This window comes from Macaca fascicularis, chromosome 11, assembly GCF_037993035.2.
Source record: "Macaca fascicularis isolate 582-1 chromosome 11, T2T-MFA8v1.1".
Taxonomy (NCBI): Eukaryota; Metazoa; Chordata; class Mammalia; order Primates; family Cercopithecidae; genus Macaca; species Macaca fascicularis.
Window position 1 is genome coordinate 129,690,770 of NC_088385.1, and position 17,782 is coordinate 129,708,551.

The window sequence follows — 17,782 nt, forward strand, 5'->3', positions numbered from 1 at the left end:
AGATGGTCTCGATCTCCTGACCTCGTGATCCACCCGCCTCGGCCTCCCAAAGTGCTGGGATTACAGGCATGAACCACCACACCTGGCCCAAAATTTTTTGTTTGGAGATAATTTCAAAGTTTCAGAAAAATTTTAAGAATAGTACAAAGATCTCTGGTATACCCTTTATTGCTTTATCATTTTCTGGCATGCTCTCTCTTTCTCTCTTTTTCTATTTATATATAAAATCATTTGATATTTTGTATGTATTTTTTCTATTTAGGAATAAGTTACATACCTTATGGCTCTTTACCCCTAAATATTTCAGTGCCCTATAGAACTTGTAGTTGCTTTCCTTACTCTTTGGATAGTGATAAAGGACATTAAACACAAGCAAACATATTAGAACTATTTCACTATAACTTTTCATGAAATACTTGTTCTTTCATAGTGTATATAATTCAATTTAGTGATAAACCTCAAGACACTTAATTCTGTTTTTTTCTTTAAAAAGTTTTTTTAATTATAAATTAAAGTTCTTCCTATTTGTATTTCTGCCCTTTGTAAACAAAGTTAATTCTGTTTTGATTGTGAAGAATTTGCTTCTTTTGCTGCTTTCTTCCCATAGGTATTTAATTGTCGCTTGGTAGATCTTGACCTGGCGTTGGGTTACTGCACTCTCTTACCTCAAAAAGATGTGTTTGAAAATCTCTGGAAGCTCATAGATAAAGCATGGCAGAATTATGACAAAATCTTGGTATGCCCTAACGAAGCACATCTTCAATTCTTGAAGTATTCAGGATTTGAGGGGAGAAATGAAGTTGGCTTTGCCACCTGGTTGTAAAGATTTAGTAGAATAAATGTTGAGCTGACTTGTGATTCCTACCAACTTCTGCTTGACTGGTGACATACTGTTGCCTGTATATGCAAGTTATAAGCATTGTTCAACCCAAAGAATTACGGTTTTTTAATTTCTTAAAATCTGTGTACACCCTTAGAACCTCAAATCTTATTTTGGTTTAGTTGAAACCCTAGACCCATGAATCAGTTTATTTTTGTAGGATAAGTTTAATAGATAGAAAACTTCTCTTAGATATTGTGTTAAAATTTGCCTTTTATGGGGATTTTCTTGCAAGATAACTAAAATTTGGCCTTTTATTATAAAGGAAAGCCAGGCTAAATGTATAGCATTATACGAAAAGCTGAATTACCTAAATATTACGTAAGAAGTAACGACTGTGTACAAAATAATATGTAATATTCTACATGGTTATCACAAAGAAAGTTATGATTTTTGTTGTTGGGTTTCATCTAAAAGGTGTTTTAAGAATATATTCTACTTATGATTGAACTTTAATTCTATTTTAATTTTTTAGGCAATATCTCTGGTGGGCTCTGAGCTGGCAAGTCTCTATCAGGACATAGAAATGGGGCTTAAGTTCCATGAACTCAGTACTGATGCCCAGTGGGGCATTCGTCTTGGTAAACTTGGTGTGAGTATTCTTTGTACTGCTGTCATCAATTCTGATAATTACCCACTTGGAAAATTTAAAACAAAGATCTTGTCCTTTACTTTTGGGAAGACAGTGTATGTGTACTGCCTCATACATTTTATTAAGTACACACATAGGTGCTTTCAAAGAAATAAGCAACTTTTTGCCTCATTTCCTTTTTTCTGTATTTTTAAGAAAATTAAAAGGGGCCTGACATTTTCAGCTGCTTAACTTTCTCATTTCTAGGTATATATCTAGTATCAATTGACATTTATGCTATTTCGGGCCTAGCCTTTAGCCTCATACTTTTGTTTTCTGCTGCTGTTATTTAAAGATAATATTAAAATGTATATACAGCTATACCATGCTTTAAGAACTCCCAGAAGGGGGAAAGTAAATGGCCTTTCTTTTTTTCTTTTTTTCTTTTTTTTTTTGAGACGGAGTCTTGCTCTTTTGCCAGGCTGGAGTGCAGTGGTGTGATCTCAGCTCACTGCAACATCCACCTCCCGGGTTCAAGTAATTCCCCTGCCTTAGCCTCCCGAGTAGCTGGGACTACGGGCACGCACCACCACGCCCATCTAATTTTTTGTATTTTAGTAGAGACAGGGTTTCACCATGTTGGCCAGGATGGTCTCCATCTCTTGACCTCGTGATCCACCCACCTCGGCCTCCCAAAGTGCTAGGATTACAAGTGTGAGCCACCGCGCCCAGCTGTGGCCTTTATTTTTGACACTGTGAAAGGACAGGCAGGGCGGGTGCGGTGGCTCATGCCTGTAATCCCAGCATTTTGGGAGGCCAAGGCAGGCAGATCACGAGGTCAGGAGATTGAGACCATCCTGGCCAACATGGTGAAACCCTGTCTCTACTAAAAATACAAAAAAAAAAATTAGCTGGGCGTGGTGGCGGGTGCCTGTAATCCCAGCTACTCGGGAGGCTGACAGGGGAATGGCATGAACCCAGGAGGCGGATGTTGCAGTGAGCCGAGATCGTGCCGCTGCACTCCAGCCTGGGCAACAGTGAGACTCTGTCTCCAAAAAAGAAAAAAAAGAACAGACAAGCAAAACCCAGTTTTCTTTTTCTTTTCTTTCTTTTTTTTTTTTTTTTTTTGAGACAGAATCTCACTCTGTCACCCAGGCTGGAGTGCAGTGGCATTATCATGGCTCACTGCAGCCTCGACCTCTAGGGCCCAAGTGATCCTCCCAACTTAGCCTCCTGAGTAGCTGGGACTACAGGCATGCACCACCATACCCAGCTAATTGTTTTGTATTTTTTGTAGAGACAGAGTTTCCATGTTGGCCAGGCTGGTCTCGAACTCCTGACCTCAAGTGATCCACCCGCCTCCGCCTCCAGTGCTGGGATTATAGGCATTAGCCAAAACCCTGTTTTCTTTACCAAAAATATAAGACATTTTACTTGCAAACAGTTGACTTATCAGGAAGGTAACCAGTACAGAAATGCTATGTTTTGAAGCTTAATTCTTCTGCAGTAATGGAACTGGTGTTCTGTTGACATTAACAATCAAACTTTTCAGATGAAGAGGCAATGGTTAGGATGACTAAGGAGTTTCAGACCCAAGTACACCTGAAATCTCAGAATGATGGCTGGGTTGGGTAGTGTGAAGTTGGAGGAGCTATAGACAAATGTTTCTTTTTAAAAAGGATAGTAAGAAGGCAAGTCATCATGTTGCCCTTACTCTGATACATTTCAGTGTAGAGGATTTTTTTGGTTTGTTTTGTTCTTTTTATTTCTAGATTTCTTTTCAACCAGTTTTCAGGCAACATTTTCTCACCAAGAAAGACCTCATTAAAGCTCTTGTGGAGAATATAGATATGGACACAAGCCTCATTCTGGAATATTGCAGGTAATTCTTTAAACATTAATGGTATTTTTGCTGTTAACAAAATGGTAATCCTTATTGCAAGAACACAGTAATAACGATGATTATTTTACAAGGTCCATGGACCTCTGATATTTTATTTTGCTCATTCCAAAACTGAGTAAATATGAAGTCAGATTAGAGTCTCTTATGATATCACCATTTAAATTCACCATTTAGTGTTTCCCAAACTTGTCTCCTGTTAAGCATCGTCTAGGGCACTAACTTTCACATGCAGGTTTCTGGGTCTCTCTGCAGTTCTGACTCAGTGGTCTGGACTGGGGCCTCGGAATTGCTGGTCTCTAATAGGAGCTCAGATGATTCCTATGATCAGAAAAGTTGGAGAATATTCTTCTGAGTAATAAACTTCTAAATCAGATTAGCTAGGGAGCAAAGTAATCTTAAAAATTAATGAAAAGTTTGATTTAGGGAGAATTTCTAATTTCCTATTGAAATATTTATTAAAATTCTTATTTTTATTTAATTAACTTATTTATTTGATACGGAGTCTCGCTCTGTCACCCAGGCTGGAATGCAGTGGCGCAATCTCAGCTCACTGCAACCTCCACCTTTAAGTGATTCTCTGGCCTCAGCCTCCCAAGTAGCTGGGATTACAGGTGTACACCACTGCGCCTGGCTAATTTTTATATTTTTAGTAGAGACGGGGTTTCACCATGTTGGCCAGGCTGTTGTCGAACTCCTGACCTCAAGTGATCCACCCACCTCAGCCTCCCAAAGTACTGGGATTATAGGGGTGAGCCACTGCACCTGAACAAGAATTTTTAGAACTAAGATAAAATGTGTTATTTATAGATTCAGCTTACTTTGATGAGTAGGGATAAATGATATGTAATTTATAACTCAGATGTTTCTATCTAGTAAATAGAAGGACTTGTTTTCTGGTTTCAGAATGCTTTCAGATATGTCACCTCATTTAATTTTTACAGTTCTTATTGCATATGTTGCCAGTCGATATATGAGAAAACAAACCCATAGTACATGACCTGCTCAAGGTCAAATTATTAATGACTGCTTCTAAAATCTTATGGGTACTATAACCCCCATCTGATTTGTAACAGATGAATGGAATCTGAGTTATTGAGAATGAAACTGCTTGGTACATATCCTGCACCAGGCAGGCATCTAGTTCTTTGTCTCTGTGGACAGTGGGGAAAGACCGCGGCTGTCACCATCCTGTACCTGCAAGTCAAGGACTATAGACTGCCCATAGCTTGAAGGAGCACTGACTTAAAGAGTAGTTTGAAGTAACAAAACTATGTCATTCTTCAGTTTAGAGTGCTATAAATCCAGAATAGGATACGCACACTCTTACCTTTTTTTATTAATTTGGACTTCTGCTAGATTCTTCTGTGATGTTTTATGGTGCAGGATACTTTTTTGAAATTTAAATAGCTATAATGTCAAGTTCATTTCATAATTATTCTACTTATGTGGCATTGATGATTTGTATTCATATGATAGTGACACCTCTGCCTCAGGCAGTCTACCTGAATAAATTTAGATAACCTTTAGAATATCAGAGAGTGATTTGAAAATGGTGGTACTTAAGCCTTTTATTGCTATTTTGGTTACTCTGTATAGCAAATTAAACTATCATTGTCTTATTAATAGGGTCTAAAAAGGCATTTCAATTGTTATTTTGTCTATAGTAACCAGATTCTTTTTTTGTTTTTTTTTTTGAGATGGAGTCTCGCTCTGTCACCCAGGCTGGAGTGCAGTGGCGCAATCTCGTCTCACTGCAACTTCCACCTCCTGGGTTCAAGCGATTCTCCTGCCTCAGCCTCTTGAGTAGCTGGGATTACAGGCACACGCCACCACACCGGGTTAATTTTTTGTATTTTGGTAGAGATGGGGTTTCACCGTGTTGTCCAGGCTGGTCTTGAACTTCTGAGTTCAGGCAATCCACCCGTCTGGACCTCCCAAAGTGCTAGGATTACAGGCGTCAGCCACCATGCCTGGCCTAATTTTTGGTGTTTTTTTTGTTTTTTTTTTTTTGAGACGGAGTCTCGCTCTGTCGCCCAGGCTGGAGGGCAGTGGCGCGATCTCGGCTCACTGCAAGCTCCGCCTCCCGGGTTCACGCCATTCTCCTGCCTCAGCCTCCTGAGTAGCTGGGACTACAGGCGCCCGCCACCGCGCCCGGCTAATTTTTTGTATTTTTAGTAGAGACGAGGTTTCACCGTGGTCTCGATTTCCTGACCTTGTGATCCGCCCGCCTTGGCCTCCCAAAGTGCTGGGATTACAGGTGTGAGCCACCGCGCCCGGCAATTTTTGTATTTTTAGTAGAGATGGGGTTTCACCATATTGGTCAGGCTGGGCTCCCAACTCCTGACCTTAAATGATCTGTCTGCCTTGGCCTCCCAAAGTGCTGGGATTACAGGCATGAACCACCGTGCCAGCCTGCTTTTTTTTTTTTTAATCTTTTTTTTAAAAAACAGCTTTTTGGCTGGGGATGGTGGCTAACGCCTATAATCGCAACACTTTGAGGGGCCAAGGCAGGAGGACTGCTTGAGGCCAGGAGATGGAGACCAGCCTTAGTGACAGAGTGAGAGCCCCATCTCTACAAAACTAAAAAAATTCGTTGAGTATTGTGGCGCATGCTTGTAGTTCCAGCTACTTGAGAGGTTGAGGTGGGAGGATTGCTTGAGCCCAGGAGGTTGAGACTGCAGTGAGCCTTGATCATGCCACTGCACTTCAGCCTGGAGAACAGAATGAGACCCTGTCTCAAAAAAACAAAAAAAAATCCAACTTTTTGTTTTGTTGATCTTGGTATTGTTTTTGTTTTAATTTCATTTATTTCTGCTCTGATCTTTATTGCTTCTTTTACTAATTTTGTGTTTGGCTCTTCCTTTTCTAGTTCTTTAAGATGTATTGTTAGGTTGTTTGTGAATTTTTTTTTTTTTTTTTTTTTTTTGAGACGGAGTCTCGCTCTGTCGCCCAGGCTGGAGTGCAGTGGCCGGATCTCAGCTCACGGCAAGCTCCGCCTCCCGGGTTTACGCCATTCTCCTGCCTCAGCCTCCCGAGTAGCTGGGACTACAGGTGCCCGCCACCTCGCCCGGCTAGTTTTTTGTATTTTTTAGTAGAAACGGGGTTTCACCGTGTTAGCCAGGATGGTCTCGATCTCCTGACCTCGTGATCCGCTCGTCTCGGCCTCCCAAAGTGCTGGGATTACAGGCTTGAGCCACCGCGCCCGGCCGAATTTTTTCTACTGTTTTGATGTGTAGGCACTTATAGGTATAAATTGTTTTCAGCTTTTAATTATTACAAAGAGTTGTTCCAGGGGACGTCCTTACTAACGTATCCTTTTCTACTTAGGTGAAATTTGTAAATGTTGCATTGTTATCCTAAAGAGCATAAATATTTTCAATTTTATTACAGATATCTCTCCAATATTATAACAGTTTACATACCCACCAGGAATAATATCGGATTTATTTTTTATTTTTTATTTTTTTTGAGATGGAGTCTCGCTCTGTTGCCCAGGCTGGAGTGCAGTGGCACGACCTTTTCTCACCACTTCTGCCTTCCAGGTTCAAGCGATTCTCCTGCCTCAGCCTCCCAAGTAGCTAGGACTACAGGTGTGCACCACCATGCCTGGCTAATATTTGTATTTTTAGTAGAGATGAGGTTTCACTATGTTGGCCAGGCTGGTCTCAAACTCCTGACCTCATGATCTGCTCACCTCGGCCTCCCAAAGTGCTGGGATTACAGATGTGAGTCACCGCGCGCGGCCTAATATCTGATTTTTAAAAGGCAATAATTAGCTTTGATGACAGGTAGTTTATCTGATTTTGAGACTGGACAATGACAAGGTTAAATTTCGACAATGGAAGCATGTACCCAGGTGTTTTGTCAGATACGTTGCATGGAAATGCCTGCAGTTAGGGAGATTGGTATGTATTGAATGCTTCTTTTAGCACATTTCAGTTGGACTGCGATGCAGCTCTTCAGCTCTTCATTGAAACACTGCTCCACAACACGAATGCCAGCCAAGGCCAGGGAGATGCAAGCACGGACTCTGCAAAGCAGCGGCATCCCAAACTCCTGGCCAAAGCCCTTGAGATGGTTCCTTTACTGACGAGCACAAAAGATTTGGTCATCAGTCTTAGTGGGATACTACATAAGGTAGACACACAGTGAAATGAGTTGGGTCATCTCAGTTATCCCTCCCACCCTCAATAATTAGATACGTTAATAACAAATTGGATGTATAAGTCTATATTTTTATCAACTTTTAATTTGAAATACTCTCTTGATTTCTATATTTTTAACACAGTTAAATATAATTTTCCCATTTTTCAAAATAGAAGTAGCTTTTCTTCCCCAGATTTTTGAAAACCTTACACATTCTTTGAATTTGTATGAGCTAGAAAGAAATGTATAAATCAGAATAGGCAATTTTCCTATAACCCCAATCCCTAGAGATAAAAATGTTAATAATGTGGTGTAGTAACTATCTTACACTAAATATACTATTCTGTGACCCTCTTTTTTCACTTAACATATTGTCATTATATGTCAATACATATACATCTATCTCAAAAGAAACAATTTCTTTTTCACTATCCTGCCGGAAATGTCTTTTTTCTTTTTTTTTTGAGACAAGGTCTTGCTCTGTTGCCCAGGCTGGAGTGCAGTGGTATGAATGTGACTCACTACAGCCTCTATGTCCTGGGCTCAAGTGATAGTCCAGCCTCAGCCTCCCAAGTAGCTGGGATTACAGGTGTGCACCATCATGCCTGGTTCATTTTTATATTTTTAGTAGAGACGGGATTTCACCATGTTGTCCAGGCTGTTTTCAAACTACTGGCCTCAAGCAATCCTCCCACCTTGGCCTCCTGAAGTACTAGGAATACAGAGGTGAGCCACCAGGCCTAGTGAAACATCATTTTTGACAGATGCATAACTATTATTCCATTATATGGATAAAACATGCTGTATTTAACCAGCCTTTTGTGGATAGACATTTAAATTGTTTTTTTGTTTTTGTTTTTGTTTTGAGATAGGGTCTCACTGTCACCTAGGCTGGAGTGCAGTGTTGTGAACATGGCTCATGGCAGCCTTGACTTCCTGGGCTCAACTGGTCCTTCTACCTCAGCCTCCCAGGTAGCTGGGACTATAGGTGCATGCCGCCATAATTTTATGGCAGTATTTTTTTTTTAATTGTTTTTAAAATTTTTTAATTTTTAAAAAATTTTTTGTGAAGATGAATCTCACTATGTTGTCCTGGCTGGGTAGATTTTATTATTATAAATGGTTGTAATTAATATCTTCATACATGTTTTTATACTTTTGTCTGATTTTTTTATTTTTTTTAAGAGAAGGGGGTCTCGCTATTTTGCGCAGGTTGGCCTTTAACTCCTGGGCTCAGGTGATCCTCTTGCTTCAGCTTCCTGAGTAGCTGGAACTACAGGGACTATACCTGGTATAGTATATAGCTGAGTATTTGTTTAGGAGATCTTCTGATCTGAGAATTGGAATGTTTGGTCAGGGGGTAGTTTAATGGAGCAATGAAGGTGAATGGCAGGGAAATAAAATTTTTTTTTTTGAGATGGAGTTTTGCTCTTGTTGTCCAAGCTGGAGTCTAATGGCGCAGTCTTGGCTCCCTGCAAACTCTGCCTCCCGACTTCTCCTGCCTCAGCCTCCCAAGTAGCTGGGATTACAGGCGTGCGCCACCACATCCAGCTAATTTTTTGTATTTAGGAGTGATACGGTTTCACCATGTTGGTCAGGCTTGTCATGAACTCCTGACCTCAGGTGATCCACCTGCCTTGGCCTCCCAAAGTGCTGGAATTACAGGCATGAGCCACTGTGCCCAGCTTGGAAATAAGATTTTAAGCCTGAAATAAATATTTCAGTTTTATATTTTGCTTGTAATTCAGCCCAAAATTACATAGATTGCTCAAATTTTCTAGGTATAATATTTCATCTTCCCACTTTGTTCAGTGTTGTTTTTCACATGACTTTTGTTGGCATTTTAAAAATAGGCCAGCTTGAGGAACATAGTAAGAACTTGTCACTACAAAAAATTTTTTAAAATTAGGTGGGCCTAATGGTATGTGCCTGTAATCCCAGCTATTTGGGAAGCTGAAGCGGGGAGGATTACTTGAGCCCAGGAAGTCAAGGCTGCAGTGAGTTGTTATTACACCACTGCACTCCAGCCTGGGTGACAGAGCGAGACTGTCTCAAAAATAAAATAAAAAGAGAAAAAGTAATTGTGTGTGGGTAGAAAGAAACAAAGAACAAAGAGAAGACTGTTTTTTGTTGTTGTTGTTTTGTTTTGTTTTTTTGAGATGAAATCTCACTCCGTTGTCCAGGCTGGAGTGCAATGGCATGATCTTGGCTCACTGCATCCTCTGCCTCCTGGGTTCAAGCGATTCTCCTGCCTCTGCCTCCTGAGTAGTTGGTACTACAGGCATGCACCACCACGCTGGCTACTTTTTGTATTTTTAGTAGAGATAGGATTTCACCATGTTGGCCAGGCTGGTCTCAAATGCCTGACCTCAGGTGATCCGTGTGCCTTAGCCTCCCAAAGTGTTGGGATTACAGGCATGAGCCACTGTACCCAGCCTGACATCCTTTCTTTTTATGTTAGTATATGTACATATGCCACACAATTAATTCTTGCACTATAGTATATAGTTAGAGCTAAAACAGAATCCTTTGAGAAACTTGCTTGGAGGCCCACAGTTTTACTCGTGTCATTTCTAAGAAAAGGATCAGTTTCTTTCTGTTCTAATTTATCCCATTGTAAATGGAAGAAATGGAACTTTAATTTCAAAATCTTATAAAATTTTGACCATATCCCTACCCTTTCTATGTTTTTAGTATCTTAAGAACTTCCTTCTTATTTTTGAGACAGAGTCTGGTTCTTTTGTTCAGGCTGGAGAGCCAGTGGCATGATCTCAGCTCACTGTAACCTCCACTTCCCAGGTTCAAGCGATTCTCCTGCCTCAGCCTCCCAGGTAGCTGGGACTACAGGTGCATGCCACCACACCCAGCTAATTTTTGTATTTTTGGTAGAGATGGGGTTTCACTGCATTGGCCAGGCTGGTTTTGAACTCTTGACCACCTGCCTTGGCCTCCCAAAGTGCTGGAATTACAGGCAAGAGCATCCTTCTTTATTAATACTGCCTTGTGCAGCTTTTAAAAACAGCCTTTGAGACCTTTTTTAGCATGTATGTTTATCCTCACAGGTAATTTTAGAGGTGAGAAAATTGTAGCTCTTTATTTTTTTATTTTTATTATTATTATTTTTATTTTTTGAGACGGAGTCTCACTCTGTTGCCCAGGCTGGAGTGCAGTGGCATGATCTCGTTTAACTGCAAGCTGCGCCTCCCGGGTTCACGCTCCTGGGTTCACGCCATTCTCCTGCCTCAGCCTCCTGAGTAGCTGGGTCAACAGGTGCCTGCCACCATGCCTGGCTAATTTTTTTTTGTATTTTTTAGTAGAGACGGGGTTTCACCGTGTTAGCCAGAATGGTCTCAATCTCCTGACCTCGTGATCTGCCGGCCTCGGCTTCCCAAAGTGCTAGGATTACAGGCGTGAGCCACCATATCTGGCCGGTTGTAGCTCATTTTTAAGGGAGTAATTAATTTAACATTGTAGTGCAATGATGTTTTTATATTTGTAATCCGTGCTGATGATTGTAATTGAATGAAACTTCAACATGGCAAAGTCTTATCAAGTTTTGATACATTTTTGTTTTTATACAGTTGGATCCTTATGACTATGAAATGATTGAAGTTGTCCTGAAAGTTATAGAACGAGCTGATGAAAAGATAACCAATATTAATATTAATCAGGTATAACAAATATATCAAAGATGTAAAAATCATCTTTCTGCTTTTAATTGGATCATAAATCATATCATTATTCAGGGCCTTTCCAGATTATCCACTGAATTCCTTTTAAACTCTGTGGTTTATTTTAGGTTTTTAAAAATCTTTACAAATCTTTAAAAAAGGGAAAAGATTTTCATGACATTCCTGTTTTATCACTTATCTTCATCCTGTTTTTGCTGTTTTGAGGTGATTTAAATAACCTCTCCTGCTGTTGAAGAGTATGAAGTCACTACAGAACTAATTGTGAAGAGTTAAGGCAACATTTGCCATGTAGGAAGTGAAAAAGGCCATGGAGCTGAGAGTTAGGTCAGATTTGTGTATTAATGAGTAGGTCCAAGACCTACTCAATTGTGTCTCATTATTTTCATTAACTTCTTCATCGTTTCTGAATTTTGGTCATAGTGGCTTTTATACTTTTTAATTTGATTTTAGAAATTAATATTTTAGAAATATTTTAATATTTTAATAAGACTTATTATATAAGAAAATATATCAATTCAAAAGATTATACAAAGTTTCCTAATAGAAAATATAAACATAAGAAAAATAAGAGTGTAGAGAATTAATTTAGATCTGTAGCCTCTATATTTAAAATGAAATCAAGTATTTTGAATTATATCTCAAATTATTTGAAGAGCAGATAATCAACTGTCAAGCTCTCATTTACAAAACATCCTACCAGCAACAGGGCACCAGTGGTTTCTGCTCATAGGATTCCTTTAATGATTGTAATACATTATAGTTTAGATGAATAACGTTAAAGGGAATACTAGAAAAGGTTTTGATCTTCTTTCTGAAAACAAGATGGTCTCAGGAATGGAAACTTTTGATGGTATAGTGTTAGATGATTTTATGACAGTTTAGGATTGGGTTACTCTTACTGGACAAAAGTGTTTTATTTTAATATAGGCGTTGAGTGTTCTGAAACATTTGAAGTCATACAGAAGAATTTCTCCTCCCGTGGATCTGGAATATCAGTATATGTTGGAACATGTCATAACTTTGCCATCAGCTGCCCAAACTAGACTGCCTTTTCACCTGATATTCTTTGGCACAGCACAGAACTTCTGGAAAATTCTCTGTATGTGTTCATTAACTTTTTACGAATTTTACTGGATAGCCAAATTTTTTTTCTTAAGCAAATCATACTCTCCTTGTTTCCTTTCTAGCTACAGAACTCAGTGAAGAATCTTTCCCAACATTGCTCTTAATTTCTAAATTAATGAAGGTAATGGCTTAAAACATTGTAAGACATTTCTGTATCCTGTAACTAATTCTGACCCTGTGTAGATTTTTCTGCTGCTTTCATGTAAAACCTTATATGTGAATATGTGCTTCAGCCATAACCTTCCTTTTCTTTGAAGTTCTCTCTGGACACTCTCTACGTGTCTACAGCAAAACATGTTTTTGAAAAAACACTGAAGCCAAAGCTCCTGAAGTTAACACAAACTAAATCCTCAACATTGATTAACAAGGAAATAACTAAGATCACGCAGACCATTGAATCCTACTTACTCTCTATAGTCAACCCAGAGTGGGCTGTAGCTATTGCCATCAGCCTTGCCCAGGATATCCCCGAAGGTAAGAGGTCTTCTTTTAAAATTGTAGTAAAAAGAAAAAAAAAAGTACTCCTTTTGCATCTTCAAGAAGAAGCAGGATGGTAGTTTTGAAATGTATGTGCCTGCTCTCTTCACTGTGGTGAATGCTGAAATGCTCACGGGCAAGGAGGCAGGCACTTTCCAACTTGTCCTTGTCCCTTCTTTGGGGTGTGACCTTTGCTAGGAATAAGCAGTGATGGGTACTTCCTAATATCCAGTCACACTTTCTTTTTCTTTTTTTTTTTTTTTTGAGACGGAGTCTTGCTCTGTCACCAGGCTGGAGTGTAGTGGCGTGATCTCAGCTCACTGCAACCTCCACCTCCCGGGTTCAAGTGATTCTTCTGCCTCAGTCTCCCGAGTAGCTGGGACTACAGGTGCGCGCCACCATGCCCAGCTGATTTTTGTGTTTTTAATAGAGATGGGGTTTCGCCATGTTGGCCAAGATGATCTCAATCTCTTGACCTCGTGATCCACCCGCCTCGGCCTCCCAAAGTGCTGGGATTACAGGTGTGAGCCACCACACCTGGCCCAATCACACTTTCAATGAGGAATCTTTAGATAGTCTCACATAACCAGACAGGTGCACAAGCACAGGCACTTACTGCTACATTTTTGGTTGTAACAAAAGTTGAAAATGACTTTTAAAAGAATGCTCAAGTCAGGAACTGGTTAGAAAATAGGGTGTGTTCATAGAACGAAATATTATGAGGCTGATTTGGAAAGATATCCAAGATATGAAGTGAGAATAGCAAATTGTACTAGAATATGTATGGTATTACCCATCAGGGTTAAGATGCACATGCAAGCATGTGTGAACACAGACTGACACACACACATAGAAAACTCCTGGAAGGCATATAAGAATCTAGAGAATAGGAATGGAAGCCTCTGTCGGCTTTTTTTTTTTTTTTTGAGACAGAGTCTTGCTCTGTCGCCCAGGCTGGAGTGCGGTAGCGAGATCTTGGCTCACTGTAAGCTCCGCCTCCTGGGTTCACGCCATTCTCCTGCCTCAGCCTCCCGAGTAGCTGGGACTACAGGCGCCCTCCACCTCGCCCGGCTAATTTTTTTTGTATTTTAGTAGAGACGGGGTTTCACCGTGTTAGCCAGGCTGGTCTCGATCTCCTGACTTCGTGATCCGTCTGTCTCGGCCTCCCAAAGTGCTGGGATTACAGGCGTGAGCCACCGCGCCCGGCCTTTTTTTTTTTTTTTTTTTTTGACGGAGTCTTGCTCTGTCGCCCAGGCTGGAGTGCAGTGGCATGATCTCGGCTCACTGCAACCTCTGTCTCCTGTGTTCAAGTGCTTCTCCTGCCTCAGCCTCCCGAGTAGCTGGGACTACAGGCGTGTGCGACCATGCCCAGCTAATTTTTGTATTTTTAGTAGAGACAGGGTTTCTCCATGTTGGCCAGGCTGGTCTCCAACTCCTGACCTCAGGCGATCCACTTGCCTTGGCCTCCCAAAGTGCTGGGATTACAAATGTGAGCCACTGCACCCAGCCATGAGTATGCATTTTTGTAATTTTTAAAAGGTTGCTAATTTGACCAAAATACATTTTCTTGAAAAGATTAAGATTTGCCTGTAAATCTTTATTTATTTATTTTTTTAGGTTCCTTCAAGATGTCTGCTTTGAAGTTCTGCCTTTATTTAGCTGAGAGATGGCTGCAGAATATCCCATCGCAGGTGTGTCTGAACTATCAGATTGGTGGCTTCTCTTCTTCCTAATTAAATTGTACTAGCTTATTTTACCTTCTCATGCTGCCCTGATGCCTAAAATGGAGAAGGAAGACCAAGGCTTTATGTAGATGCTTAGGAACATAACTGAGGAAGGGAGGGATTGTGATTGATAAAGATGGATGCTTGGCTTCAACTGAGACTTACAAAGTAAGAGTTTCTTTTTGCTTGGAATTGTTTAAAAGGATGAAAAACGTGAAAAAGCCGAGGCTTTGTTGAAGAAGCTTCATATCCAGTACCGGCGATCAGGCACAGAAGCTGTGCTCATAGCCCACAAGCTGAACACTGAGGAATATTTAAGAGTGATCGGAAAGCCAGCACATCTCATTGTCAGTCTCTACGAACATCCTAGCATCAATCAAAGAATTCAGAATTCGTCTGGCACAGATTATCCTGGTGAGGACAAAACTATTTTTTTGTTGTCCAAGAAAAGCTATTATTTTGATTCCCAGTTTTATGTATATATGTACGTGTACATATATATTACATATATATGCTTATATATGTATATGCTTAAACATACTTATGTGTATGCATGTGCATATATACACATACACATATAAGTATTCAATATAAGTATTTAAAACTTGAGTTTTTCTTTTAATTCTTTATTTTGAATATCTTAGATATTCATGCAGCAGCTAAAGAAATAGCTGAAGTCAATGAAATTAATTTGGAAAAAGTCTGGGACATGTTGTTGGAAAAATGGCTATGCCCTTCAACAAAACCTGGTGAAGTAAGTACTTGCTGCCCAAGAGTTGAGTATGCACCGATGACTTCTTCTCAAAGGCTAAATATTTATCCCACATGATAACGGCCTTCTAATTAGGAGCACAGACTCTTCAAAGAAGGAACTTTGTTTTGTTTTGTTTTTGAGACAGAATCTTGCTCTGTTGCCCTGGCTGGAGTGCAATGGCGCAATCTCTGCTCACTACAACCTCCGCCTCCTGGGTACAAGCGATTCTCCTGTCAGCCTCCTGAGTAGCTGGGATTACAGGTGCCCGCTACCCCGCCCGGCTGATTTTTGTATTTTTGGTAGAGATGGGGTTTCACCATGTTGGTCAGGCTAGCCTCGAACTCCTGACCTCATGATCCTCCTGTCTCAGCCTCCCAACGTGCTGGGATTACAGGCGTGAGCCACTGCGCCTGGCCTCTTTTGTTTGTTTTTTACAGACAGAGTCTCACTCTGTCACCCTGGCAAGTGCAATGGCGCAATCATGGCTTACTGCAGACTTGAACTCCTAGGTTCAAGCAATCCTTCCCACCTCAGCCTCCTGAGTAGCCGGGACTACACATGTGCATCACCATGTGTGGCTAATGTTTTGTTTGTTTGTTTGTTTGTTTTGTAGAGACAGGGTCTCTCACTACGTTGGCTGGGCTGGTCTCCAACTCCAGGCCTCAAATGATCTTCCCACCTCGATTTCCCAAAAGTGCTGGGATTACAGGCATAAACCACTGTGCCTGTCTGGAACTTTTGTTCATTTTATTACCCTCTGTTATCTGATAAGTTTTAAAGAGATTGTTTACTTTTTTTTTTTTTGGATACAGAGTTTTACTCTGTCACCCAGTCTGGAGTGCAGTGGCGCGATCTCAGCTCATGGCAGCCTCTGCTGAGGTTCAAGAGATTCTCCCTCCTCAGCTCCCGAGTAGCTGGGATTACAGGCGTGCGCCACTATGCCCAGCTAATTTTTGTATTTTTAGTAGAGATGGGGTTTCACCATGTTGGCCAAGTTGGTCTCAAACTCCCGACCTCAGGTGATCCACCACGCCTGGCCTGAGGTTGCTTGCTTTTTGTTTACATATTTTGTAGCTGTTTTACCTTTCAATTGATGATTTCAGATGCTGTCTTATATGAAAGAAATGGCCTCTTCTTTTATTCAAAATCATGTGGTTTTTGTTTTGAAATAATTTAAAATGTACAGAGGAGTGCAAAAATAGTAAAAAAAATATATACCTTTCACCCATATCCATGAATTTTTAACATTTTGTCATATTTGCTTCATCTCTCCTCTATAATTGATATACATAATATTTTTCTAAACCATTGAAGAGTAAATCACATGTGGCATCCCCCTTTGCCCCCTAAATATTTTAAGGGTATATTTCCCAAGAACAGGATTTTCTCTTATCCAACCATAATATAATTATAAAAATCAGAAATTTAATGGTGATATAATTGAATTTATGGTCCATTTTACAGTTATACCAATTGTCCTAATAATGTTTTTTATAGCAGTTTTCTCCCCCAGGTCTAGGATCTTGTCTAGGACTACGCTTTGCATTTGTTGGTCATGTCTCTAGTCTGCTTTTTTTTTTCTGACACAGTCTGGCTCCATTGCCCAGGCTGGAGTGCAGTGGTGCAATCTCAGCTCACTGCAACCCCCACCTCCTGGGTTCAAGCGAGTCTCATGTCTCAGCCTCCCGAGTAGCTGGGATTACAGGTGCCCACCACCATGCCTAGCTAATTTTTGTATTTTTAGTAGAGATAGGTTTTCACCATGTTGGCTGGGCTGGTCTCGAACACCTGGCCTCATATGTTCCTTCTACCTCAACCTCCCAAAGTGCTGGGATTACAGGCGTGAGCCACCACGCTTGGCCTCTAGTCTGTTTTAATCTACAACAGTTCTGTGACTTTTTCTTGTCTTTTATGATATTGACATTTTTGAAGAGTATAATCCAGCTGTTTCATAAGCTGCCCTCCAATTTGGGCTTGTCTAATACTGCCTCATGATAAGATTCAAATTACTTATTTTTAACATCATACTGCATAAGTTGTATTGTGCCCTCCTCAGGGTATGACATTTGGAGGCACATGAGGTCCCTTTGCCCTCATAGTTGATGTTAATTTAGATAACTTGGTTAAGGTGTTGTCTGTTTGTCTACTCCATAATTGCTATTTTTCCTTTTGCAATTATTAGAGGAAATATTTTGGGATGATACAATATTCGATGCCTCTCCCAACTCCTTTCCTCTACCCCTGCATACCCTGATTACCCTGATTTATTGATGTTTTTGAAGAGCACAGGCCAGCCGGTTTATAAAATGTTTCATTTTGGGTCTGCTAATGTTTCCTGTTATTTGATTCAGGTTATGTGCTTTTGGCAAGAATACTGTATAGGTGATGTGTTACTTTCAAAGGATCACACCAGGAAGCGCATAATGTCAGTTTTTCAGAAATAGCATCATTAACATCTAAAATTTAAGATAGGATTCAGCAAATCCAGATCTTCTGTATCATTTCTTCTG

At 40.4% G+C, this 17,782-nt stretch overlaps 1 protein-coding gene across 2 annotated transcripts in view; it reads left to right on the forward strand.

Moving 5' to 3' along the window:
* KNTC1 (kinetochore associated 1) overlaps positions 1 to 17,782 on the forward strand; it is a 99,621-nt gene that overhangs the window by 62,482 nt on the left and 19,357 nt on the right. For both annotated transcript variants that reach the window (XM_005572506.4, XM_065525270.2), the window contains 11 exons: positions 608 to 736; positions 1,356 to 1,472; positions 3,224 to 3,333; positions 7,284 to 7,491; positions 11,082 to 11,171; positions 12,120 to 12,291; positions 12,380 to 12,438; positions 12,575 to 12,791; positions 14,412 to 14,485; positions 14,722 to 14,932; positions 15,163 to 15,272. In XM_005572506.4, coding sequence (XP_005572563.3) covers positions 608 to 736; positions 1,356 to 1,472; positions 3,224 to 3,333; positions 7,284 to 7,491; positions 11,082 to 11,171; positions 12,120 to 12,291; positions 12,380 to 12,438; positions 12,575 to 12,791; positions 14,412 to 14,485; positions 14,722 to 14,932; positions 15,163 to 15,272 — 1,497 coding nt within the window. The remainder of the gene's footprint in view (positions 1 to 607; positions 737 to 1,355; positions 1,473 to 3,223; positions 3,334 to 7,283; positions 7,492 to 11,081; positions 11,172 to 12,119; positions 12,292 to 12,379; positions 12,439 to 12,574; positions 12,792 to 14,411; positions 14,486 to 14,721; positions 14,933 to 15,162; positions 15,273 to 17,782) is intronic.